Here is a 17903-nt window from a genome sequence, read left to right as displayed (position 1 = left end):
TGCCAGACCAACGCGTTTTTGTTCTTAAAAAATATTTAAAAAATAAAAAAATAATTTGGTTCGAGAATTGGTCAGAAAATTGATTTAACTTCGTCAACTACACTGAGAAAAAAAGAGGGTGCGATCCCCATGGTATCTATGAATCCTATGAATGCTTATGGGTTTTATCCACTGGAGTCTTAAAATTAATGAAAAAAATCACAGTGTTTACAACTACCCCAGTTTACTACTGCCCCAGTTCCCCCTACCCTATTTTAAAGCCATCTCACTTCAAAGGTGTCCTATTTGTCGCTAATTTTGAAAAAAAAAAATCAAAAACTGTATTTTGATTCGAGATTAGAGGAAAATCAAGAAAATGTTATTTGGAAAAGTTCTAGAATTGTGGATTTTCTACAAGAAATCCTTTTTTGTTACATTGTGTCTATTTTTCAAAAGAAAAATTAGCATAATGAAAGCGCCAGCGTTGTTGAAAGTCACTTAATTTTGGAGATGTTTATATTCCCTTCATGATGACTTGTAAGATGAAATTAAAACCGGTTCATATTAAGATTGGAGGCAAATCTTCAAAAATTAAAAATTGACGTCAGTGTGAGCATAATTCCCAATCAAATCGGTCGTTATTCTGTGCGTAGCCGGATCTTGCTGAAAATGAACAATAATGCTGTGGAAATGGAAGATCATCGGAAGATCAATAGGCATCAGCGAGAAGATGCTGAAAGGTTTTTGGAGGATTTCAGTTATTTGTTTAAGTGGAATAGTGGGGAATCCTTCATTGATCTCGGATGTGGTCCTGGTGATGTGACTCTCGACATAATTTGGCCACTTCTTCCGCGGGAAAGCCATCGACTGGTTTGCCTAGACATCTGTCCGGATCAACTTGATCGATGTCGAGAGGAAATGGCGGGAAAAGAAGTCAGCTTTGCCCAAGTTGATCTGGGAAAGCGACAGGATCTCAGTGAATTGGGAAAGTTTGATCATGCAATTTCTCTAATGTGTTTGCACTGGATCCGTGATCAGAGGATCGCGTTGGAAAATATCCATGATCTTTTGCGATCTCAAGGGGATTTCTTCTTCAGCTTCGTGGCTGATTGCCCGAATAGGAAGATCGACGCTGTTCTGGTTGAGAGTGAAAAGTGGAAAGGACTTTTCAATGGAATTCCTTGTTTTTGTGACATGTACTGGCGATCGGAAGATCCTGGGGAATTGTTCAAGGACCTTTTGAGTGAAATTGGATTCGGGGAAATTGTTGTAGAAACGCGAAAAGTTGTCTATCAATGGAAGACTTCGGAGGAATTCATCAGTTACTACAGAACATTCAGCAGGCTCCTGAAGTTTGTCCCTTCGCATCTAATTCCTGAATTCCTCAGTGATCAAGTAGATCTAGCAACAAAGTACAATCTCCTGGCATCACAACGCAATCCCGAAGATCCTGTCGATCCGTACGTCATTGTCGTAGGTTTTGCAAGAAAAATTTAATAAAAAAACACCTTGGTAAAAGCCTTCAAAAATCTTTTATTCAGTTATTTTCAAATAGTTTTCCTTTTAATTACTTATAAAGTTTTTTTTTTATTAATTTTACATTCAATGTTTGATGGTTTTGTCCTGCTAAAAAATAAATGCCTCGCAAATTGGAAAAAACAGAGAATTTTCAACGGAAGTGCATGCGTATTTTTCCAGCGAATTTTCTTCAATTTGTGCATTTTATTCACAAAACATCCTGAGCCACAAAAGCATCTTCTTTCTATTTTAGTGTTCTTTTTGTCAAAAATCATTCTCACAGTTTTATTTTTTATTTTTAATTTATTTTGTTTTGGCAAAGCACAAAATGGGAATGAGTATCTTCAAAAATTCTCAACTATTTTCATCAAAAGTTGTTTGTTTAAAAAAAAACACAGTTGTTCCCCAGAATTGTTTTCCCATATGTTTTTTTTTGTCTATTTCTATTTATTCTTGAAATATCTTTTTTTATGAAAATGTTCGATAAAGAATACTTATTATATCTTGTGGGATTAAAATTCCTTTGCTTTGTGTCATTTTTCTTCTAAGAGATCCATCGCGAACCGTTAAGAATTTTATGTAGAAAAAAAATTCTATCACAACATAAAAATGTCCACCTAAATGTCCGCCTCAAGTTGCCACAGATGAGTCTCAAGCCAGGAATATTGCATTTTTTTTAGTGTTGCTTCTTCGAGATGAAAAATTCTATAATTTACCACCGAAATTTATTTCTAACACATGCATCCACCTTCCGAATCGTGCTGATCGCCATTGCATGAGGGCTGCGTCTGAAGATCCACAGCTGTTTTTTTTTTGTTTTGGACACGCAGATACGCATTTTCCAGAATTAAGGAAAATTCTTTTGGTTAAAAGATCTAACGGGACTTATGGTTTCATTTTTTTGCGATCTTTCAAAAGCTACTTGAACGATCTTCTTTGGAACAGTCTGCTTGGATTTGTTGGGTTTGTCACTTGTTTGTTAAAAGTTTGTCAGTTGACTACAAATCTTTTCTTGCAAAGTGGACCACTACAAAGATTATCATTAAGTTCAACATCACAGTGCTTACGACCTTCAAAATAAGCTCCGCCCACAAAATTGATCTAGCCACGCCCTGTAGGGGGATTCTGTGACAGTATGACAAAGTCATAGTTAAATTCGGAAGAATTAATCCAAAATTCGATTCATATCAGTTACTAAGAGCTTCATAGAGCTTTTTCCAATGGCCATTCGATGCTTACTGGGCTTTAATGCTGTCCTAGAGGGAAATTCTTTAACGCTCTGGCAATGCTATATGACAAATTCGGTTCGAATCTTAGAAGAGCTTTTTCGAAAATGCGAGTCTGTACCCGTGACAGTGCCATTTCAGCTCACGTGGCATTGTCAGAAGTCACATATTTGAGATTTCTGGGATTTCAAATGACAATGAATTTTGTTAAACAAATCAACCAACATAAAATCTTCAAGGGATTTCATTAAAAATTCAATGAATTGCATTTTCGAACTCACATGATACAACAAAAAAAGCTCGAATGGCATTGTCAGGTTTCGAACTCACGCGTGACGCCACGGAAATTACAGAATTCCCCTACAGGAGAGATTTTTCGAAAATCTGATTCTGTAGCTGTGACATTGCCATTCTAGTTCAGCCGTCATTGTCAAAAGTCACATATCTGAGATTACTGGAAATTCAGAGGATAATAAATTCTATTAAACAAATCAACCCAAACGGGACTGTATTTGCATAATATCATTAAATTGAAAAATTTCATTAAGAAAAAACAATGAATTGCATTTTCGAACTCATATGATATGAGAAAAAAAGCTCGATTGGCATTGTCAAGTTTCGAACTCCCGTCCCGTGTGACAATTGCATTGACATACAATTTTTATTTGACATTTTTTCGGTTTCAAACGGTTATTGCTCACCTCTGTCAAAAGGACAGAAAATTCTCATGACATTTTTTTTCAAAATCCACGAATTTCACTACTGAAAGAAAAAATGAGGAGCTCAGAGTAAAAAAACACTATTTTAATAGGGAAATGCATACGACTTACGAGTTTTTTTGCTCCGAGCGCCTCAAATAAGCTTCCCAGAACTTAAACGCAAGTTTTCTTCTAGCATTTTGTAGTAGACTCTCGCTTATCCGCGAGAGCGGGATCAAATCTGGATTATGACCCTTTTTGACCCATTCAGATTTTGGCTCTTACTTTGATACATTCAGGATTTTGACCCTTTCGGGATTTCGATCCATTCGAGTTTTTTGGCTTCTTGAAATTTTGATCTATTCCGGATGACGACCCCATTTGAGATTTCAACCCCTTCGGGATTGTGTATCAGAAGGCACTCAGAGCAATGTGATATAGAGCAGGTTTACCTCAGTGGGAGTTAAGATAGAACAGGAGAATGGGGAGTGCATAATGGGCCCAAATAAGTGGCCCGGGTGCAGCGGTTCCGAAAATCTTGATCCGTTCGAGATTTTATCCCTTTCGGGAGTTCTATCCATTCGGAATCTAGACCCCCTCGAGATCTTGGCTACTTGGGATTCGGACCCATTTGGTATTTAGGCTCCTCGAGACTTTCACCCATTCTGGATTATAAATCCTTTAGAGATTTCAACCTTTTCAAGATTTCGATGCATTCGGGATCTAGACCCATTCAAAATTATTGCTCCCCGGGTTTTTGACTCTTTAAGATTTTGACTCTGTGGTTACTGTAGTCCATTAAAGATTTTGGTTTTTCAGGATTCGGACCTATTCGAGTTTTGCGATCCTGGAGACTCTAACCAATTCTGGATTATGACCCTTTTGATATTTAGACCTTTTCGGATTTTGATTCTCACAACGGAATTCGGTTTTTCCGACTTCGACCCATTCGGAATTTTGCATCTTTTAGGATTTAAGCTATTCGGGATTGTGGCTCCCCAATTCCTTGATCTATTCTGGATTATGACCCTTCTGAGATTTATACCTTTTCGAGGTCTAGGTCCTTTGGGTCCTTCGGGTTCTTGACCCTTTCCAGACTACGACTCATATTTTCCGCCTCTCGCTTCAAGCAAGGCCTTGTAACGGCGGCTTAGTTCTGTTATCCACCGTGTGGGGGATTAACTGACAGGAGACACTGTCAGTCAGTCGGTAACATGGCCTGGAAGAGTTCGGACGGGGGCACAGAGCTAGGTCACTGCTGGGCAATTGGACACGATAAGTCTTGGTCTCTCTAAGGAATCTTTCAGGGCGAAAAGCCCGGCTGCACCAGAAAATTTGGCTTTTCGGCCTTCTAGTATTCCGAATTATGGTTTTCGGTCTTTCGACTTTCGAAAGTTTGGTTAGAGATATAGTGTGCCCACATAGCTAGGGGAGATTATTTGCCGAGCTTTCTGAAACCGTTTTCCGAAAGCTCCGGAAACCATTTTTGAAAGCTTCGATAACCAAAAAATTGCTATCTGGACACAAACCATATTCAGCACAAGTGGTGAAGAAAAATTAGTATATATATTATATTATATATATATTATGTCTGTGCTTTTTCGAAATAGAATTAATCAGCTGATGTCTCTGCCAGTGCACATAAACTTAATTTGCAGGCTTTGGGACAAAGGAATGTTCATGGACGTCATGTCCACTGTAATTTGGAATTGTGGTATTGTGCACTAATGCTTGTATTTTATCAACAAGCATTATGGCTATAGAACTCCTTTAATATTTCGTGGAACAGTTCAATACAGATCAGAACAACGAAAGTGTTATAAAGTTTATCTTTTTTCGATTCTTCGGAGTTAAAGTTTTTTAAGCTGAAATAAAACCCAAGTGTTACTCGCATGAATTATAGCCTAAATTGTAAATTACACATAATACACTATCTATGTCAGTTAGGTTCGCAACTCTGACCTGAAATTTTTAAGGTTGATGGTTTTTTCCGTTCTATTGATGGACCAAAACGATTACGCAAGTAAAAGACCCCACTAAGTTCATGTTTTCACCACAGCAGTGCTAAAATCGAAAAATTGGTTTTCGAAATTTCGATTTTGCGTTAACCAGAAAAACTTGTGGGCGTGGCTTATTTCATGGGGCCATAAAAAGAAAACAAAATGAAATATGTCGCTCAAAATGAACCCATAAGTCACTCTATTTACTCGATAAATACTCCAAGGAAAATTTAACGAAAAATTTTAATTCAATTTAAAAAAAAAAGGTTTCTTTTTCACATTTAGCAGAATTTGCGGAACAGTCTGTACTTAATAAATAATTTCAGTTTGCTTCAAAGAAAAGTCTTAAGGGGACATTAAAAAATATAAATAACATATTCACCGTGCAAACTTAAACAATTTACTTCCAAAAAAAAAAAATCATTGAAAAAAATGCTCACTGGAAAATAAAAAAAAGAACTGGAGCTACATTATTTTTTATCTTAAATTATTGCAAGATTAACTTAATTTAAAAAAAGGGTGAGGAAATGTGTAAAATTTGGAAGTGAACTTAAATTAAGAAAATATTTATAATACATTTTGTTTTAAATTATAAATAATTTAATTAGCTGTTTAGTGTTACCGTTTTTTTTTGTGCTGAATTTTCAATATAAATTAAAAATACAGGATTTTTTTTTCTAAACAATGAAGAAATTATCTTATTTCGCGTTCGCTTAGTAAGTAAATAGACTTTTTTTTAATAATAAAATATTTCTCCTTCGTGGTAAATCGTTTCCGTAATTTTCTTTTGATTTACAACAAATATAAAAAATATATAATATATATATAGAAAAGAAAGGCACTCAACAGGCGCAGCCACCCTCTGGATCTTTTTGTTCATTTGGTGAATCCTTGAGAACGACTTCTTGCACTGTTTTTGTTTTCGATGTTGTAACAAAAGAAAAGGTTAAAAAGAATAAAGTTAAGGAAAATATTGCAACTCAAAAGAAAAATAAAATAAAATATTCAAAAAACTTAGGAAAAAAGCACGAAAGATCCCTGAAAAGAGAAAAAAAATTGTGTTTTGCCTTTTTTTTGGGCTAAAAGGATACTGTCTTCTGGTGGTCTGTTCTCGGTGGAGTCCATTCCGGGCAGAGCAGCAGCTACTCGCCGGAAGAGCTGCTTGACATTGTAGCCCGCTTTGGCGCTCGTTTCGATGAACATCACGTTGAGTTCCTTCGCCTTGCGATCACCTTCCTCCGTGGACACTTGCCTCTTATCCGACAAATCCGTCTTGTTACCTACCAACATGATTATGACGTCACTACCACGCTCCGTTCGCACGTCATCAATCCATTTTGAAGTCTGGTGAAAGGAGTTTGCATCTGCAACGGAGACGGCAAATCCAATCTTTACATTTCAGGGGACTTGCGTTTGATCCTTGACTGAATTTCATCCAGTCAAAAAACTTTCTATACAAAACTTTAAAAAAAAATATTGCTACAATTCTGGAGATTGGATAGAAGCTACTATCTCTTTGCAACCACCCAGGTCCAAAAAAAAACACCAGAATTCCTTTTGTAAACTTTTATTTAACTTTACTAAATTTTACTTTAAATCCCAGAGGGCCAGAAAAATCCCGGGGATCGGATGAGCCACTTTAGATACCCCACGAGATCGCATACGGACATACCGGGGCAGACCACCCATAAAACTCTTATGGTTTCAATTGTATATGCGTTGCTCGCAAGAATTATAACACAAAAGCGAAAAATCTCTTTCTTGCAGAAAATCGCAATAATAATCAAGAAAAAAAAATATAGCAAAAATACCAATATAGAAAGGTGAAACTATAAAGTAATATTAATATTAATAAGTTCGACGGAAAGAAAAATTATTACAATATTTTGGCTTTTTGAAATTTTGTATGAGTTGCCAGAAATGTGGGCACATAGCATTCGATTGTTGCAAAGACCACGAATGGATGCGTCATGTGAATACACGCACAAAGCAAATGCAGTTAGTACAGTTGCTGCTCCAACCAACGATAAATATCTTTTTAAGAGAAAAATTGTTATTTTATCACCAAGAAAAGATGATAATCCGACAGAGCAATGTCAGTATTTTTACACTATTAAAGCATCCCAACCAAATTTCCGAAGCTTCTGATGGATTATCAAAATTCTGTGTGGTTTGCGTTATCATGATGGAACATAATTCCCTTCCTATTGGCTAATTCTAACCGCTTCTGGTCGGCAACTTCCCCTAAGGGTCTAGATCTAGATGGAGGGTACCCTAGATAATTTCCTTCCAATCCCATCAAAACCCTATCTAAATATTCCTATCCTTCCTATACACAAATTCTGAGGTCAAATTCTCGAACGTAATCAGTCAAAACTGGTTACTGTTTACTGTCTATTTCGTTTGTCAATTGCCTGGTTAATCGGAAATTTAGCCATGGCCAAAACCAATTATCTCATACAACACCCCATTTTATATTAACCCGAGACACTCTCTTTCCGTGCAGAAGTAAATCTTGAAAAATCCGAAAATCTATTTGAAGATCCAAACAAGAGACTTTCTTACTTCTTAATACTTTCGCAAGGTGACTGAGGTACATCCTGTTCGATTTTCGAAGTATCAAAATTTGTCGGTCTTCACATTGTTATGAGGAAAAAAACGGAACAACGACGTTTACTATTCTGGCCCCAGTGTTTAATCACTCCATGGTAACTGAGTAACTCTTTTGCCAGCTTTTTAGTGTGATATTTGGTAAATTTTCCCTACCTTGTTCGAAAATTTAGTATGAAAATTCGAAATTGAATTTGAATTCTTCGAACTTCAACGACTTTTTGTGCAAAGATTTTCATTTACCTTTTATCCAAGACACTATTGGAGAATCAAAATCTACTTCTGTTTGGGCTTAATATGGGGAAATTTATGAAGCATCACACTAGCAAAAGGCTTACTTTCAGTGATTATGGAGTGATTAAATAATGTGACAGCAGCAGTAAACATATTGTTGCTTTGTGTTTTCTTCTCAGAACAAAGTGAAGACCAACACATATTGACTACTAATTATCAATAAGTAAAAATGGCCTTAAACAGAAGTAGATTTTGATTCTCCAATAGTGTCTTGGATAAAAGGTAAATGAAACTCTATTTACACAAAAAGTCGTTGATGTTCGAAGAATTCAAATTCAATTTCAAATTTTCATACTAAATTTTCGAGCAAGGTGGGAGAAATTTATCTATTATTACACTAAAAAGTTTGCAAAAAAGTTACTCAGTGATTATGGAGTGATTAAATAATGAGACAGAAACAATAAATGTTGTTGCTTTGTGTTTCTCCTCACAAATATATGACGACTTGTTGAATATGAGTTGAAAATTTTCTAACAAATTTGTTGAGAAATTTCTCAATGAAAATGGCAAATAAATCTGGAATTTTACATATTTTTTCACGGTGTTTAAAATTTTTAGATATTAACTCTATCTGAGTCGTAATGTAGTAGTTCTGATGGCTGAAAAAGAAAATCTTTTATCTAAATATCTTTTTAGCACTTTACTGTTCTCAGGTGTTCCTACACTATCGACTGTTTTTATGTTGGTTATTACTATTATTACTCGTATCGAGATATTGTATTACAATGTAAACATTTGCGCCACTGCGATCCCCTGTGCTGGTTCCTGTCTCAACTGTTTTCCGCAGTCATTATCATATTTCAAAACTTGAGCTGAAATGTTGTGTTTCTAGCTTCATAAAAATTTGTCTCAATTGTTTAAGATCTCAATTGATTTTTTAATAGTTTACTGGTATTTTGCAATTATTGTTGAGTTTATTTAAATTATTTGACTTGAAATAAAGTAGAGCAATAAAGCTCATAATACTCTGCTATCATAATTGCTAAATGAGCTTAATTGCAGAATTATACAATCTCCCAGTAATAAATTAGAGAAAGATAAAGCAAAAACCATTCGAAAGAAATGGAGAACAATGATAAAAATACATTTGTTAAGTATCTTAATATACTTTTTGGAAATTTTTGATTTTTATGTCGTTTTAAATTGACATAATTTTTCTATGGGGCCATTTCATTCGTGGCTTTGGACTAATATTCGATTGTAGCAAATTTTAGTGTAGGTCAAGAATAGTACTTTTAACTTTTTAATAACAATGTACAACAATGTACAATAATAAGCTTCTGTATAAAAATAAACACAAATTACGATTGCAGCAATCCTCAAATGATTCTTCAAACTTTTTCAAGTTTCTGGGGAAAAGTTGCGGAAGTCCAGTCGAATTTCGAATTCAATGAGTAAGATTAACATGTCTTTAAGTTCGAAATAATTAAGATTATCCCTATTCACATATTTGTGCGAAAATTGTCCAGTGTTTATAAAAAAAAGCGAAAATGCTAGTCAGAAAAAAAACGTGAATAGGAAATTAATTTAGCTGAAATCTGTTAAAAGCTTGAAAATTCGAAATTGAGAACAGTTAATAGCGACCTCTTGCGGGAAAAAATGTCTCCACAGCAAAAAATTTTGCTAGTGGACCCTTTTCACTGAGAAAAATTTCAGACTTTTTCTCAATTCACACAAAAGCTCATAAAAAGCCCAAACAAAAAGAATAGGTGTGATTATGAAGGAATCACACCTAAAAAAAAGCTTTGTAAAATCACTGCTAAAGGATATCTTCAATCTTTGGTATGCAAATTGAAGCAGGGAAAGAGATAATGAGAAGAAATTGTAACTATTATGGGCCATTTCCATTGAGAAAAATTTCAGATTTTTGTAATTCTCAATTCACACAAAAGCTCGCAATAAAGCCCAGTTTTAAATCCGCACATTTCGTTGACATTTGGTGGTTTTGATTCAGCTTCTTGCTAAAAATGAGTGGAAATAACCGAAACCTTCATGAAATCCCTGCTAAAGGATATCTTTAGTCGATTGTTTAAAACTCGATAGATGGCACTATATTCTCAATGGGAACAGCATGGAAAACTGTTCCCAATTTTTATTTTTAAGCTTTTATACGAAAAAGTTCAACCAAATTGAACTTTTTCTCATAAAAACACTCATTTTAACCGCTCGAACTCCGCGAGAGAGCAGTTTTTTTTTCATATGGAGTTGAAAATTTTCTAACAAATTTGTTGAGAAATTGCTCAATGAAAATGGTCCATTTACTACTTTAAAACAGCAACGATACTTTTTTGACGTACTTCTGACACTGTGTCCGTTTTAACCGTAAATCAAAGTTCAGGGCATACACACAGGGATATTTTCTCACTGAAAACACTATTTTTCCCACCAAGGAACCCACAATTTCTTGAATTTAATCTAAAAACACCTTCATTGTAAAATGAAAACAAGTTTTTTATGGGAATTCGTTCAGTTGACAACTCAACTGGCATTCAAATGTCATAAGAAAACTCGTAGGATGGTGCTCTACACGGTAGGAACAGTGTGGAAAACTGTTCCCAATTTTCATTATTAATCTTTTATTCGAAAAAGTTCAGCCAAAATTGAACTTTTTCCCATAAAAGCACCTTTCTTCATATGGAGTTGAAAATTTTCCAACAATTTTGTTGAGAAATTTCTTTATGGAAATGGCCTATAATGGAAAATATTTAGCAATTTTTTGTCAATATTTTGTTAATCCTAAAATAATGGTTTTGACCAAACTAACGGATAATGGACCTATTCCAATGAAAAATGAACTTTTTAGCATTTTACTGTTCTCAAGTGTTTCTGTATTATCGACTTTTCTTCGTGTTGGTTCCTGTCTGGAGTTTTTTTTCTCTAGTTCGCGCAGTGTTTTAAAACCACCAAACAGTCAAGACATGCAGAAGCACTTGAGAACAGTAATGTTCTATTAAAAAAAGCATGTTCTTATTGGAATAGCACCATAATTCAATCAATAACATTGAGTACTCCACTTTTATCATTATCACTTCCAAGAAATCATTTAAAATTTTCTAATGTTATTATCAAAATCGCTTCATCTTGTAGCATTCTTCTGCCACTCCAATGAAAAATGGACATGCTTGTTTTTAGCACAACTGTTCTCAAGTGATTCTGCATTATCGACTTTTCTTCGTGTTGGTTCCCGTCTCGACTGTTTTCTCAAGTTCTCGCAGTGTTTTAAAACCATCCAATGGTGTCTTAAGACCACTAAACAGTCGAGACAGGAACCATTACAATGAAAAGTCGATAATGCAGACGCACTTGAGAACAGTAAAGCTCTAAAAAAAACATGTTCAGTTTTCATTGGAATAGCACCATTACCCTTGCATCTGTAAAGAATTTCACCGATAATCTAGCTAGCTTGAACCTCAAAATTTAAACTCATCCACAACTTCTGAGATATTTTCTCCGTGAGAATAATAAACATTTTTACGATTTAAACATCTGCTCAAAATTTTTCAAATGAACCTTGGCATTGTCCTTTTTACGCTCCAACAGAATTTACGATAGAATTCTATGTAAATTTTTTTCAATGACTGCCAATCTACAAACCAATTTCATTTCAACAGCACAAAAAAAATCTCATTGGAGATAAAAGTGTAATAAAAGTTTTGTACTTTCTCGAATTTTCAGTGGGAGATTTTCTCCCTGCCGCCCCCTCCCACACTGTAAAAATTTTTATAGAGAGCAAAGTGCATTTTTTGAACTTACTTGTAATATCATAAACGACGACAGCGACTGTTGAGTCTCGAATGTATGATGGGATTAGAGATCTAAATCTTTCCTGTCCAGCAGTATCCCAAAGCTGAAGTCTCACAGTTCGATCCTCTAAGTACATTGTCTTGGACAGAAAGTCAATTCCAATTGTTGCCTGGGAATTGAGAGGAAAAGAAGATTTTTCACTGAAATTTCTTCATGCACTTTTGACCCATTTTTTGAAGTAGCAAAAGCTCCTTTCCATCGTAAAAATTGTCTCTCCAACAACTAAATTTACGATGCAACCTCCATCATCTCGACACGAAAAAGGATGCCTTCACAGAGATGAAATTGAATTATTGAAGAATCACGAGGGAAAAAAATCAATAGGAGGCCGTGTCTTTCTCATGATTCTTAGTACTTTCTTTAGTTAATTCAATAAATAGGAAGTCTTTTCCTATTTAATTTCCTTATAACTCCAGTTTATATGCTAAAGAATATTCTAGATTTCTATTTAAAATGAAATACAAAGAGAAAATTTGATTCAAATATGGCCGAAAGTCTCACATCGGAATCCCTGTTCTTAGCTGCGACTGTTCCCATTTTCGCCGAAACTGTTTCCAATTTCGCCGCAACTGTTCTTATTTTCGCCGCTGAATGGGATCGTAGCACTACACTGACATAAATTCTTTTTGAAATTGTTGTCAATATCGCGGATATCTAATCTTTCTTATTAATAAGTAAATTATGTTCAAAAAATAAGTTCTGAAAGGCTTGTGCTTACAAGGATCATTTACAAATAACCTCCGAAGTGCGAGAAAATTGAATTGCATTGAATGTTGAGGACAAAATATACGTCCAACAATTACAATAACGTAAAACAAAATAAATAAAATTAGTTAGCAATTGAAAAGATTAAAATATTACTATCATTTTTCTGGAGAATACTAACATTTTTGGGGCAGAAGAAAAAATCGGTTTTTCCCAAAGTTTTCGGCTCTTGCTCCAAGCCTTCCTCAGTGACTCGAACTGGAATGACCACGCTTTATTCTTAAAATTTTCATTAATAAGTGTTACTCAAATTTATTGGAAATTATTGTAAATGACTCAAAGAATAGAAATTGCTTTTACCCACCCCAACCACTGAGAAAGGCTTGGAGCGAGAGCCGAAAGCTTGAGAAAAAACCGATTTTTTCTTAACTGCCCCCTTCCCCGATCCTTGCCACAATTGATAATATACTTAAATTACTCGTCGAAAAACTCCAGCAATAGATCATTTGGCATAGAAACGTATTTAGAATCATTAGAAACGTTTCTAAAAATCCGCAAAAACGGTTTAAAAAAAACGGAAGCGCTTTTAAGAACGCAAGAACCTCGTCTTTGAAACCAAGAAATAGTTCTGAAAGTGCGCATAAACCTGAATATAGAATCGCAAGAAAAAGTTAGAAGTAGAAACGGTAAAAGTATCCATATTCATCTTTGAACAGAATCTGTTATTAATTTTTCCTCGTACGAATTATACCTCTCATTTCCATTTGTATTTTGGAGATGAAAAGGTTGTGCAAAATAAAGATTAGTCAATTATCTCGTGAATAAAGAAGTGATATCAGGAAAACGGCTCCTTTTTCGCCGGATAAAGATTAATTCTCAGTCTTTACATTCAGGTATCTGGTTTGGATATTCTCTGGAAAGTATCACAGGACGCTTTAATTAACATAGATTAATTCTAAACAGGTAATTCATAACCATCGACTGTTCCCATTTTCGCCGAAACTGTTTCCAATTTCGCCGCAATTGTTCCTCTTTTTGACGCAGAATGCTATCATAATGTCACACTGACATAAATTACCTTATTTACTGCTCGAACTCCACGGAGAGAGCAGAATAATTCCTTGATTTTTTCACCCCACTCCCTACCCCAAAATTTCCACCTTCGACCCCCCCCCACCCAGCCCACGGAGACCACTTTTCTAACAAATCTTTGCGTTTCAGACGATTTTTGAGAAATGTCGTCACGCTGTTTGTCAGCCTGCCCGTCCGGCTGTCGCTAACTGTAGATGCCAAACGGTAAGAGATAGCGACTTGGAACCTTCGGGGACACAACCATAAATCGACCCAAGGATTGTTAACATGCCCCTCATTTTTCCCCCACCTGTCCCCTTCCCCTCCAAAACCATGATTGTTTAGATTGCTTGAGAACGCGTCGTGGGATTTCTTTCATTTTTAAATATGTTTTAGAGAATACCCAGGCAGACAATTGGCCATGTGTGAAAATTGCGTTGAATCATTCCTAATAACGGTTTTTCAAGGTCAAAGATTGAAAAAGACACTAGAGAGCGCATTTATCAGGCGAATGGGGTCATGTTTGGGCTCGTTGGAAAGGTCTTGGAATATCCGAGAAAACTAAACCCGTTCCAATCGGTTTTAAATCGGTAATGAACCTGTTCATAATCGATAACTAATTTTATAACCGATAGTTATGAAACCAAAAGTAATTTTGTGTCCGAAAATCAATTTTATTATTCTTAAAATTATTTTGTGGGATTTCTCCAGTGATTTATAAATCGGTTTAAATCGGTTGAGAACCGGTAAACGGTAAAAATGATGCGAAAATATTTTAGAAGGATAGCATCTAAGTCACGAGTTCGAGCACATTGCAAGGCCTGGGACGTTTTGCCTTCCCTTTTTTAGAGAAATAGATGTCAAAAATTGACCTGCTGATCTTTATTTTTCTTTGTTTTCTATGTAGTGTAGACAACGTAGAGTTCAGAATTCTTAACCCATTCAGTCAATGTACCAGAAATACTTGAGATATAATGTTCATATTTTGGGATTAGTTTCCTATAGATTAATAGATGATTTTTTTTAAAAGAAATTTTTTTTATCTATTATGGGGGCGCGGGGAACCCCCGTCAAACACACGTCTTAACGGTCACTGAATTTAAATTCTGTGCATTAATTCATTACAAACTCTATTGATTTAGATAGAGTAACTATCTAAGAACACAAATTGGCACCTAGAATTCAAATCAGGAAAGAGAAAAGAGGCCAATTTTAACAAATTCGACCGGATGTCGAATTTTTCGTCCGCCATTTTGAGCAAAAATTTTGCATGACCTTGCGCGAAGCAAGAAAACAATAACAAAATGTGTTTTTATTTCTGCCGGACTATTTTTCTCAAGTAATTGAAGAACTAAAGTTACTAAAAATCCATTTCCGACAGTAATTCTGATAAAAATTGTCCAGGAATAAATAATCTAAAATCATTCAATTTGCGTATGATGTATAAAACCATGGTAAGGAATGAGTTAATATAACTTAAACTGTAGCTCTTAAAAAAATTTTTTTGTTTTTGTTCAGAAAGAAAAATCCGAAATATCTTTCCTAAACTCTGAAGGAGTCATGTTTGGACTATTTGGATGTAATTTTGCGAATTTCACGTTTTCCGAAAATTTCGTAATATTGTTGATTCGTTTGACCATTTTTTGCGGGATAATAGCCAACTTTCAAGCTCGTCGACACATTGAGAACAATTTCCGTTAAAAAAAACGATTTTTTGACAGAATTTTGACGTTTGCTCCTGCAGCACTGACAATAATTTCTATTTTAGCGTAGACAATTTCTTCTAATGAGTTAGAGGCCTTTGGATATAATATATAACAACGTAAGGTTGTCAAAAAACGACCATTGAATAGGTAATTTTGTTTTTATTCCGTCCACTTCATTCTTTTAGCTGAGATTTTTCATTTTCAAATATATTTTTGCTGAAAATAAGGCCGGATTTTTCGTCTAAACACGTGTTATCCTTAAAAAAAAACCTTTGAAGGAATTCAAATGGTTTTTTTTTTAAAGACAAATACTAAAAAGTCTCCGGAGGGTTCAAGTTTTAATGGATTTGGATAGAAATGGATTCATTTGAAAGGTCTTCGAATCCTGAATAATTTGTATTTCATACCAACGGGTTGGGAACTCGTAAATTGAGACAATTCACAGCAAACCAATTTTTTTTATGAATGTAAGAATAACATTAAAGCTGACTAAAAATTGTCTGGCTATGTTTTCCTTGAATTTTCTATTTTATTGTAATTTCAAAAGTAAGAATAATTATTTTCTTATTATTTTTCTTATGGATTACCGGTTTAGTCGAACTAAAAGGGTTAAATTTTCGTAACTATGTTCCCTTATTATAATGGAAACAGTTTGAATTAAATTTATTTTGAGAACAGTTTTATTTTGAGATTATTGAGCGTATAAACGGGCACATATTCTTGGGCATTTTTTACCGAATTTAAAACAATTTGTAGCAGCGAAAAAAAAAAAGGATTTTAGTTAATAATTAATGAGTTTGTTTTGAGTGTTTACTCACCTGATACGTGTTATCGAAACTGTCGTACATGAATCGTGTAATTAGAGACGTTTTTCCAACTGAAAGAAAAGCGAGAAAATAAGGTAATTTTCCGCGGGGACAGCCAGTGACTTCAAACACCCGGAAACCACCTTCCGTGGGTGTGAATTGTGGAATTTAGAGCATAATTGCGGGGGCGCTCATGAGGCCGCGACCTCAGCAACAATTTCCCATTCAACTTTTCCCATCAATTCTATGCCAAATTCCAAGAAACCCCCTCGGTTTTATGGGTATTTCTGCATGTTGGGGCTGAGGGGCAGGTGGAGGTGTAGGAAAGGCCTCCGGAGAAAGCCATCGGGAGTGTGGGAATGAGGTGTTTGACATGAAAGACAACACGTCACTAGAATCTATTCAACAGTGTAGAAAATCAGCCGGTTTTGGCCACTCCCCGGTTTTTGTGCTGACCACCCACCAAAGCTCCTCATCCCCAACAGTTTTTTCCACCCAGATATTGCCCAAAACTCACCGCTCTGCTCGCCCAGGAAGACCAATTTGAACTTCCTCAGCGGATTCCCAAAGTCGCCGGATGTTGTCATTGTAGCAATCTAGCGTGAAAGTTTTGATTGTAAATGCACTTGAAAAGGGTATTTGAGGTGATGGGGATTAACAATGCACTGTCCCAATTGATTCTGGATAACTTCTAAGCCACTTGCGGGGGTTAAAATGCACTTTTTACCGAGTCAAAATACCAAGAGACACCAATTTTTTGCGTGAATCACCGCAGACACATCAATGGCGAATTTTGACACGCGAACGTCCGGCAGAGCCACCTCGCAGAAAAATAACTAAACTGCAACCCAGTGGACCAACCACACCTGGCAATATCCATTTCAAGTCTAATAAGAAAAGAATTAACCCATTCAGTCAATGTACCAGAAATACTTGAGATTGAATGTTCATATTTTGGGAATAATTTCCTACATATTACATTAATAGATGAATTTTTTGAAAGAAAATCTTTTTATCTATTGTGGGGGCGCGGGGAGCTCTTGTTAAACACACGTCTTAACGGTCACTGTATTTAAATTCTTTGCATTAATTCATGACAAATTCTATTACCTTTTTAGATAAAGTATAGGGGAAACTGGGGTACCACCAAACACTTTTGAAAGATGCGATTTTGACTGAATTTCCCAAGAAAACTGTGAATTTTAGAAAAATATTGCTTACCCCATGTTATAGTCTTAGGTATAGGCTGCATATTAATGTATGCAAGGATGATGTGAAGCACTTCAATTTTCCGTAAAAAAGAAAATTGTATCTCCATGCATTTTTCGCTTTTTTCCAACCACCCGGGGTACCAATAAACACTTTCTGGGGCACCAAAAAACATCTCATTTTCTCACCTATTGAAGTTATTTTGGGGGTTCACCACAACTCTTAACTATAAAGAAGGTATTGAAAATTTAAACAATTCTCAAAAAAGCACTGCAAA

The 17903-nt window shown here is 35.4% G+C and overlaps 2 protein-coding genes across 4 annotated transcripts; one reads left to right on the top strand and one right to left on the bottom strand.

Annotated features, from left to right (window-relative positions):
* The first annotated feature begins 486 nt into the window (after window positions 1-486).
* Window positions 487-1499, top strand: LOC129802203 (juvenile hormone acid O-methyltransferase-like). Its single transcript, XM_055847843.1, has one exon. It carries the CDS (start codon window positions 649-651, stop codon window positions 1474-1476), a length of 828 nt encoding a protein of 275 aa, XP_055703818.1. The 5' UTR covers window positions 487-648; the 3' UTR covers window positions 1477-1499.
* Window positions 1489-17250, bottom strand: LOC129802206 (ras-related protein Rab6). Of its 3 annotated transcripts, none has more exons than XM_055847847.1 (5): window positions 16935-17250; window positions 16430-16488; window positions 12079-12238; window positions 6513-6785; window positions 1489-2299 (listed from the first exon to the last, which is right to left on the bottom strand). In XM_055847847.1, exons 1-5 carry the CDS (start codon window positions 17002-17004, stop codon window positions 2229-2231), a joined length of 633 nt encoding a protein of 210 aa, XP_055703822.1. In that variant the 5' UTR covers window positions 17005-17250; the 3' UTR covers window positions 1489-2228. The 3 variants fall into 3 exon arrangements, with proteins under 3 accessions (XP_055703822.1, XP_055703823.1, XP_055703821.1); XM_055847848.1 differs by lacking the exon at window positions 1489-2299 and adding an exon at window positions 5650-6331; XM_055847846.1 differs by lacking the exon at window positions 1489-2299 and having other exon boundaries at window positions 5650-6785.
* Between the last annotated feature and the right edge of the window lie 653 nt (window positions 17251-17903).

The sequence above is a fragment of the Phlebotomus papatasi genome, chromosome 2, assembly GCF_024763615.1.
Source record: "Phlebotomus papatasi isolate M1 chromosome 2, Ppap_2.1, whole genome shotgun sequence".
NCBI lineage: Eukaryota > Metazoa > Arthropoda > Insecta > Diptera > Psychodidae > Phlebotomus > Phlebotomus papatasi.
Note: the sequence above shows the minus strand (reverse complement) of the source record. Positions and strands in the feature narration are given on the sequence as shown.